Source organism: Rosa rugosa, chromosome 2 (genome assembly GCF_958449725.1).
Source record: "Rosa rugosa chromosome 2, drRosRugo1.1, whole genome shotgun sequence".
Classification (NCBI taxonomy): Eukaryota; Viridiplantae; Streptophyta; class Magnoliopsida; order Rosales; family Rosaceae; genus Rosa; species Rosa rugosa.
Window position 1 is genome coordinate 51,869,970 of NC_084821.1, and position 9,475 is coordinate 51,879,444.

The following is a 9,475-nucleotide window of genomic DNA, read 5'->3' on the forward strand; positions in this document are numbered from 1 at the left end:
TCTAAGAGCCCAACTTCTAATCCAGTAACTGACTGCATGCAAATTAATGAGAGTGGATAGATCTTGCTGGTCCCAAGGTTTTCCATCTTGAAGAACCCGCAAGCATCCACCGATGGCCTTTTCTAACTAGTATTGCTCCCTTCTGTCTGTTAGTGTACTGCCGGACCCATGAGCCCCACCGTGTTCTCCGATAGTAACTGCACAAGTGTTAACTCGAAAATTGTTGGGGCTTAAACTTGAGTGGAGATTACACTCAAGCCCCAGAAAAAAATTATATATTCTTCCGAATTTAATAGAACTATAGATAAGAGATGTTCTTGTTTTGAACTTAGTCAACAGTGGCTGAGAATCTGTATATTCCCCCATGTAAGAAAAAGAATCAAAAGCATAAAAATTAGCACATCCACCTTTCAAACCTTTCCCTCTCCTTTCTCCTCCTAAATTCCTCAAGCAAAAACAGAAAAAGCACAACTTGGAAGATCACAGCCTCCCACTTTATGCATAGCTTCTACTCTTCCCTCCAAAAAAAAAACAGATGCTCTCCAACTGTGTTCATCTCTTTCACCCCCAACCTCTCTCAATCCCCAAACCCCTAATCCTACCTCTCTCTCCCAAATTCCAATGCAAGACCCAATCTTTTCCCCTTAAATCTTCACCAAACCCATCTTTCCCTCACTTACGCGCCAAAATTCCATCTGGGTATTCAAGGCCTGTTCTAGGTTGTTTGTGTTCTTTAACTTCATCATGTACTTCTTCACCGGAGGAGGAAGACTTCGACGTGGAACTGGGCCGGCTTTTGGCCCTTTTGCCGGAGGAAATGCGGCAGCGAGTGACGGAGCACCCGGAGCTTCATCAGTTGATTGAAGTGGTTATGGATTTGGGCCGGAAGCCGCTGGCCCGGTTTCCCTCCGGCGACTTTGTGTTGTCGGAGAATCTGATTACGGTTCAGGATCTTGAACAGGCTACTTCTCAGGTAAAAGTTTCGTGCCCACCAAGTGTTTGATGAATTGACTTGGATAAAGGTCAAATTTTTGTGTGGTGGGAGTTTTAGGTTGATGGTTTTTGTGTGGATTTTAGTGTGTGATGAGTTTTTATTGCTGGGCCAGTAATGAAAAGCATAAATGAATATGGTTTTTTGATTTTAGCATGAGTCAAGATTTTTCCTTGACCACTGACAAAGCATTGGGAGGGATTAGGGAGGGATTAGAGAGGTGAAATGTGTTGGAGTTATGAATCATAATATTGTTTCTTTGAAAGTGATTATACAAGGGAACACCATGCTTAGCACTTGTAGCTGCTTGTTGTAGGTGGGTGATTTTGCCATTGACAACCGAGCAGGCATTAGCAGAACACTGCACCGGATTAGTGCCATTAGGAATCGAAAGGGTGCCATTATTGGTCTGACTTGTCGTGTTGGTAGGGCAATATCGGGTAGTGCTAGTTTGCTGCGAGATTTGGTTCGAGATGGCCTTTCTTTGTTGCTCATTGGGCCTCCTGGGGTAGGAAAAACAACAATTATCAGGTTAGTTTGTCCCTTTCGTTACGTTTGACTTGAGGTCACCGTGTTACAACAAAGTAAAAGTATGATGCAGGAAAAATGCAAGTCCATGTAACTTTAATCTAGCTACATTAACAACATTAACTTGCTAAAAAGTAAAAAGCTTGACTTAATTTCCATATGCATCCTGCATTGCAATTTCCTCACCAATTCAACAGTTGGTTTTTTCCATGAGGAACTTTATGATATGTTTATATTTGCCACAAGTGTCAAATGAATTCTTGGGAAAGTGCTATAGGCCTTTTTTTTAGTTTCTTCAGTAATTATATAGTTTAGTAGGAAGGATTTATCTTTTGGCGATGCATAATCAATACCCCTGAAGTACCAAAACAAAGCTTTCCGGTTCCATTGTTAAATTGTTATAAATGGTATTCAATGTGTAATCTCAGACGACGCAGTTTTTTGCTACTTCTTGATAAGTATCAATCTGATTTCAATGATACTTTAACTTGCAGGGAAATAGCTCGGATGCTTGCAAATGATCATAAGAAACGTGTGATGATTGTCGACACCTCCAATGAGATTGGTGGGGATGGTGATATACCCCATGCAGGAATAGGCAATGCTCGGCGAATGCAAGTCCCTATCTCTGATATGCAACATAAGGTGAACCGTGTGATCGAAACTGTTGGATGTTGATACTTCTTAAATAAGTCTTGCTGTCTGAAAAATCCTATATTCTATTTATTTTAGATTTTTTACTGGCATGATGAAGCTAGAGAATAATGTCGTGGGTTATTCTTTTCCCAATGGAGGTTTAAATAGCTCTACAACATACCCACAACAAAGAAAGTATAAAAGATCAACCTAACACCTGATTCCTGACTATTCTAGGACTAGTTCTACACTTTACTCATCACAAATTAATCCTCAATATCTCAGTACATATTGCTTCGAACCATATAAAGCGTCTCTAGCAGTGAGATTTTTAGACATTAGAAAGTATATGTATTAGAGGAAGGAATTGAATGTCTGTTGGATGCTGGGGTACTTAGGTGAAATATCTTTAAATGTTGTGTCATCATGATTCTGTGGCAGTGTTTACTTAATTCCAAGAAAGTACCTACAAGGATGCTATTCTTCTGCTCATATCCTCTCTTTCCTTCTTTTTCTGTCTCTGACTATATATGTGTGTGAAGTTGTGTTTAGTCCCAGTCACCCAGTGTGTACCAATCCTTTTTTGGCTAGATTTTCTATATACTTTTTGATAAAAAAATAAAACCGAAAAGATATATGCGTTTGTAATTTACAGAGGAAGACTGGTTTACATTGTGCTTTCAAAGTTACATGACTGTTGAAAATGCTATATAGATCCTTCCACAATTGTATGCCATTTTTTATTAATAGTTACATGACTTTTAAAAATTTCATGACTGTTAAAAGTTGCATGCCGATACTTAGTGCTCGTAGGAAACTGAACATTGTATGCCATTTTCTTTTGGTCTGATTATAAATAGCTATTTGCTTCTGTTTTCCCAGTAACATGATATGATCAGATCATGCTTCCAGTATTGATTGATAGCCTCTCTTATTCTAGTTTTGAATAAGTTTCTTTCTTACATTTTGTTTCCACCACTAATTGATTCTCATGCTATATAAGTATTTTTTATTCAGGTCTTGATTGAAGCTGTTGAAAATCATATGCCACAAGTGATTGTAATTGATGAAATTGGCACTAAACTTGAAGCAATGGCTGCAAGCACAATTGCACAACGTGGAATCCAGCTAGTGGCCACTGCTCATGGAGTAACCATTGAGAATCTGATAATGAATCCTTCATTGGAAATGCTTGTTGGAGGTGTACAGGTGAGGCGGCTATAGAAACATTTAATTGCAATCTACTGCATATGCCATGGGATAGTATAGATGTTAGGTTTCATTCCCTTTATACTACATTCAACAACATTGGCATGGCAACATTGCATATTAAAAAGGACTTTTATATTCTTGTATTAACTTAATTTTGTAGAATTTCATACACCAATAACAATTAGTTTGTTTTCTAATTGTGGATTGTTTGATTTCCTCATTTTGTTTGGTTTTTGTATTTTTTTTCTTGATTGATGAGCTTGATCTTATGGACCTCTGTGTTGTTCTAAAGTTTGGTAGTGTAGCAATCTCTTGTGCTAGTTCATACAACCTTTCTTTGATTTCTGTTTATTCCTTACACTTAAATATATAATTTGAAGTTATTTTTGTTGTTCACTTACATTATTACCTTCACTTTTTTAGAGTGTGACACTAGGAGATGAAGAGGCCAGCCGGAGGGGGGTTCAAAAGACAGTGCTAGAAAGGAAAGGACCTGCAACATTTAGTTGTGGGGTGGAGATAATTTCAAAGACTGAGTTAAGAGTTCATCCTAGCTTAGAAACAACAGTGGATGCTATCCTCTCAGGTATGCTTCTTGGGAGAAGAGAAACCTGTCCTGTTTTGTTTCCCTTTCCCATAATTGCGAATTAAATCTGAAACTCATGTTATGTTGGTGAAGGTCGTTTCCCAAATTTCGAAGTTCGCAAAATTAACTCTCAGGGATCAGAAGAAACTACTGTAAGAGAAAATTTGCTCTCCAGTTCCTGGGATGAACAAGATGATAATGTTACAGAAGATGCCAAAAATATGAGTGAGAAAGGATATGGTTATAATGATCTCACTCCTGAGGTTTCTCCATATATGCAAGTGGATTCCGGGGATGAAGGGATGGAACTTCGATTATTTGTTTATGGGGTAAGACATCAGAACCTTGCAAATTAACAATAGTTTGATGTCAATTAAAACTTTGCTGATGCTCACTTCTCGGGAGTCTGTTTATATTAGTAATTTTCGAATACAAGACTTACAATATAAGCAGTTGTTTTAGATCCTAGAAGCCACTGTGATGCAAGGGATAAAACAGTTGAAGATGGATGAGGCTGCTATCCAGTTAACAGATGATATCAGCAAGGCAGATGCACTATTCGCCATGCAATCCAAGCTCAAGAAAAATCCCGGGATTCAGGCTGCTGCTAGATCTCATGGTACACCCATTTATGTGACTAAGGTAATCAACATTTCATTACCTTAGTATATTTGCTAGTTTTATACACTCGATAATCATTGTGATTTCACCACTGATTTTTCTCTTTCTCAAGACAAGCGCGTTGGTCGAAATAAAAAAGGCATTTCGGTTATTATTGAATGATTATTACGGTGGTTTGAACGATTATGGACCAGTAGACAATATGCAATCGTCTGAGAAGGTTGATGCTCTTGAGGTAATTATGGACCTTGTCAACCTCCACATTTTCAGAAAATTTATTGTGATTCTAATTTCTATTGATTTCTTAAATTAGGCAAGAAATGAATGCTCTTTTCCCATCATGAAGTTCTGCATAATCAGCTGACACAAGCCAACAGAGTTGTGAAGTACATTAAATTGAATTCCCAAATCTGATGATACTGGGTAGAAACATGCGCTTTAGTTTGACAAGCTTCATACTCTTCTGATTTTTAACTCCCCATGAATTGTGACTTAACAAGAAACAAAACAGGGCGAACCCTGTATTTACCACCTCTGTAGAAATCGTTGATAATACACAGCATATAGTTAGGTTAGCTAGATTGGGTTTCTTTACCGGGTGTTTTACTATTCACATTTGGCATATGCCTGCTATGACAAGCAACAACAAAAAAAAAAAGTGTACTATTCTTTTCCTTTCCCCCACAACCCAATTGAGGCAAAGTTTTAGCATGATAAACAGGAGTGTTCTACTATGAGGACATCTTCAATAAGTGGTAAAGCCCTGGTGAGCTAGGATTTGTGATGTTGCATATAAATAAGGTTTGCGGGATTGTTCGTCCATTAATAGTCCCTCGGGACACCTGATTTAATCAATGCCTAGTTCAATAATTTTGCATTTAATACTCTCTTACAGGAGGCAAGAATAGCCATTGAGCAGGTTGTAATTCCAAAAGGGGAACCTGTAGAACTTCTTCCGAGGCCACCCCACATTATGTCTCTTCAGATTGACCTTATTCGCAAGTACAAATTAGAAGCAGAAAGAATCGATCAGGAGGCAGATGTGCGTCTCCGTATCCTTCCATTTCATACCACAAGGATGGAAGAGAATCATACTAGCAAAAGAACCGATAATGATGATGATGATGATGATGATGATGATGAATTTGATGAAGTTCTGGGCACCAATGGTAACACGAATGGTTCACTTCCCACTGTGGAAAGGTTACCACTGCTTCCAGATTAGTGAGTCAGATGTGATCAATTTAGAGCATTGGTACCTTTTCTTGCTCATATTCAAAGGCCACATTGTGAGCACTGTGGCAATGCCTGATCTGTACAAAATATATTTGCTGCGTTACTGATGTCCTTTAAAAGAGTTAATGTTTAGAGCCTATATTTGGCCTGTGTATCCTTATTTTCCCATGTGTTTTCTATCATTGTTCACATGAGTTAAATCTTATTAGGTTATACTAGCTAAAAGAAAGAATGAAGAAAGGCAACAATGGAACTGGTGCACGATGATCCTACGAATATCTCCACCCCCCCCCCCCCCCCCCCCCCGCCCCTTTTGGCATTATTAGTCGATAATTTCAAATTAAGTCGAAGATCTTTTGATTGAGCAAGAGTTAAGGTTTTGGCCATCATAGTGTCGTTTTATGCATGCTTGCGGATACTAAAGTATTAAGTAAATAAGTACAACAGCACAACCGACAAATGATTGGCATTCATGGTGATTATCCAGCTAGCTCCGAGGAGCTACTGTGTGACCCTGGAAAACTACCGTCGCAAATGAAAATTGATAATATATATACAACAGGACAGGACTTTACAAAGCACGCGATATCTGCAAACTTTTATAATAGGGCTACTGAAGCCAAAGAGGAGCACCCAAGTTTGTTCCAATTTCTGAGGCTGGTATTGGAGGAAAATCAGACGCAGATTACAGAAACAATATTGATACCAGTAATGGTGGAGGAGCTGATTGTAAAAGGTTTGCTTTGTAAATGTTATATCAAGTCTGGCATTTTCCTCTGCATTGTAATTGTAATTGATTGGGAAGTGAGTATTAGTTTTCTCTAAATAGTAAAATGATAAATTGGCTCGATGCCTCAAGAGGGAAATTTCTAAGTTGGGGAATTTCATTGGTTTTAACTTCATGACAAGAATTTGGCATGCGGCATAACGCCAAAGGGTTCAAATGAGAAGTTGGCCCAAGTGTAAGACAAAAAGTTTTTGGTGTCGTTTTTCTTCAAGTAAATTAACATTTTAAGGACTAACTTGTAGGGTATTCTGTTTGTTGTTTTTATAGACATGAAAAAAACATGGAACTTTTATGCTAAGGATCCAAAACACTTTGTGATTATAAAGTCCGCATTATGTTTTCAAAAGCCTTCCAATAATACTCGGATCCCTACACTTCTTTTCTCTTTTTTATTTTTTTTATATAGCTCGTTATTCAAGGAGATCTCAGTTTGTAATGACTACTTTAGAGGACTCATTAAAGAGAAATTCTTGCATATGGGCTGCCGCACCGCCAGTCATCTAAAGAGAAATTCTTGCATAGGGGCTGCCGCACCACGTGGCGGTGCGGCCCTCCAATAAAAAACCAGAAAATTTTCCCGCTCTTCAGAAAATTGTCTCTGCTTTTTAAATGTATAATACCTAAAAGACCCCCCTGCCGGGCAGTGATTGGTCTGCCGCACCACGTGGCGGTGCGGGTGCCCCACGCAAGTCTTTCTCCTCATTAAATGACTTTCAATTTTAATCATCAGATGACAAGAATGATATTTTTAGGAACTCAAATTCCGTTTTGCAGGCATAAGGGAGGCTTCTAGAAACCATCGAAACCCGCCCCTATCATTCGGCCATCAGTAAGTTCATTGTATAACTTATTTCATATCTTGACCTAGCTCTACTAGGGTTTACTCGACGGCGATGGTCTTCGACAAAATTTCCAAATCTGATCGGCAGCGGTGATCCTTAAACTCTGATGGCGGGGATGTCCTCCCTTCATTTGTCTGGTTGGTTCGTGGGCGGTGGTGGCGAGGGTGTTCTCCGGCGTGCCCATTTGTTTTTTCCTTGCAGTTTTATTCTCGGCCCAATGGTCGTGCTGGATGCTGGTCATTGGCTGCTTCCGATGTCGTCCAATGGGGGAGACAATCTGGTGGTGGATGGTTTTGATAGTGGAGCTGGCGGGGGTCGTCAGGGCTGGTAAGACCTAATCTCGGGTGTCGGAGGCGACTCCGGAGCGAGGAGCGGTGGTGACTGATTGTGCTGAGCCTCCATCATCGGTGCTTGCAGAGTTCCGGCGCTGGGCACGGGCTGCACTTGGTAGAGGCACCGGTGCCGGTGCTGGCTTTGGTGGTTGGAACTCTGAGATGAGGGAGATCGGCAATGGCGTCCGAGCTGATTGGGCTACCTTGTCCTCCTGCTGGGCTGAGTCGGCTGACTGTTGTTGGGCTCCTTGCTTTAGGCTCCTCGAGTTTGGGCCTCACAGGGGTGGAGGTGAATATGGGCTGGCATTTGACTGTCTGACAGGTTGGGCTATCGGGGATTCCAACTGGGCTGTGGGTTGCTTTTGGCTGGAATGGGGCTCTAGGGCCTATAGTACTATTTAAATTTTGTTTGGGTCACAAAAACCAGAGCCTTAGTTGGTTCTATTTTATGTTTGCTTAGAGGTTTCTTGGTTTTTGTTAGAATAAAAGTGCGTGGATTTTCTAAAATGTGGGTGTATTGGAGACTTTTTGGGTTTTTATTCTTCTAGAATAGGGATTTCAGGAGGTTCTAAGGAACGATTCTTTCTATCGACCCCATAGAGGTGTTTCATTTTTGTATTGCTTGCTGAACTTAGTGAAATGGCTGACCTATTTCGATAAAAAAAAAGATATTTTTAATATTAATGTGCAATTCATTTAACGATTGAATTAGAAAATGCGTAATGAGTTTTTATTATAAGATACTTATAGGAGACTATATTTACTTCTTCTTTTTTTTTTTTTTTTTTTTTTTTGTGTTTGATGAACCCACATGCCAATTTGAAAATATCATTGTGTTAATTTTTTCCACTACTTCCATATATGGGTTCATTTCTGTAAGAGATAGTTGGCAAACAAACTACAAATAATTAAGTTGATTAAAGATCATATCTTGAATGGATAATTAATGATTTCTGTAAGAGACAGTTGGTAAAAAAACTACAAATAATTAAGTTGATTAAAGATGATCATATCTTGACTTCTTGAGTGGATAATTAATGTCATCAACATGAAGAAGATATTGAAATTTTTTTTATGTACCGACGGTGCAAGTGAATCAACATATTTAGAGATCTCAGTTGTTGAAATTTATAGACAATTTTTTTATAAGAAAAATATGTATTTGATGTTATCCGGCCGTCCATTTCTGTTTGTGCAAGCGCACATCGATGCACTGAATACTCTCTCCTGAAAGTGAACGTGAACTATTATTTTGCGAACTTTATAAACCCTTTTACTTTACTGTCATGTGGTCTGAAAAAATTTTCAGATTATAATGGAAGATGCATGCATGCACTATTTAGCATAATAACCAAAATTAATTTGTGCTTTATTTAAATGACCTTTGGTACGTAATAGAGGCATTGTATTGCTACTATATATACCCAACATACCCTAACTCTGAGTTTTACCCGAAGAAGTTCTGACCTCCCAACTTCTATAGTAATGGCTAGCCCGCTGAAGTACATCTGGTTCTTTATTTTCTTAGTCTTGCTTTCATTTCCAGGTTCTCATCAAGCTCCTGCTCCTGCTCCATTGTTGAAGGAGAGCAAGGTCGTCGACCGATCAATAATGATGGAGAGTGCCAGAAAAGTGTTGAAGGCTAGAATTCAAAGCCAAGCCGGAAAGCCTTTTGACTCCAAACGCTTGAGTCCCGGCGGCCCT

The 9,475-nt window shown here is 39.2% G+C and overlaps 1 protein-coding gene across 2 annotated transcripts; it reads left to right on the forward strand.

Moving 5' to 3' along the window:
• The first annotated feature begins 275 nt into the window (after positions 1–275).
• LOC133728140 (protein SEEDLING PLASTID DEVELOPMENT 1) lies at positions 276–5,962 on the forward strand. Of its 2 annotated transcripts, none has more exons than XM_062155550.1 (9): positions 276–973; positions 1,308–1,522; positions 2,014–2,164; positions 3,173–3,364; positions 3,791–3,953; positions 4,047–4,282; positions 4,416–4,595; positions 4,687–4,809; positions 4,888–5,449. In XM_062155550.1, exons 1-9 carry the CDS (start codon positions 536–538, stop codon positions 4,936–4,938), a joined length of 1,749 nt encoding a protein of 582 aa, XP_062011534.1. In that variant the 5' UTR covers positions 276–535; the 3' UTR covers positions 4,939–5,449. The 2 variants fall into 2 exon arrangements, with proteins under 2 accessions (XP_062011534.1, XP_062011533.1); XM_062155549.1 differs by lacking the exon at positions 4,888–5,449 and adding an exon at positions 5,470–5,962 and having other exon boundaries at positions 278–973.
• Positions 5,963–9,475: the final 3,513 nt, after the last annotated feature.

Excerpts from the sequence above, each read along its gene's own strand:
- LOC133728140 (XM_062155549.1), top strand. The coding sequence starts at position 536 with ATGCTCTCCAACTGTGTTCATCTCTTTCACCCCCAACCTCTCTCAATC. Across the intron at positions 2,165-3,172 it reads TCTCTGATATGCAACATAAG|GTCTTGATTGAAGCTGTTGA; the intron begins GTGAACCGTGTG and ends TTTTTTATTCAG. Across the intron at positions 4,810-5,469 it reads AGAAGGTTGATGCTCTTGAG|GAGGCAAGAATAGCCATTGA; the intron begins GTAATTATGGAC and ends ACTCTCTTACAG.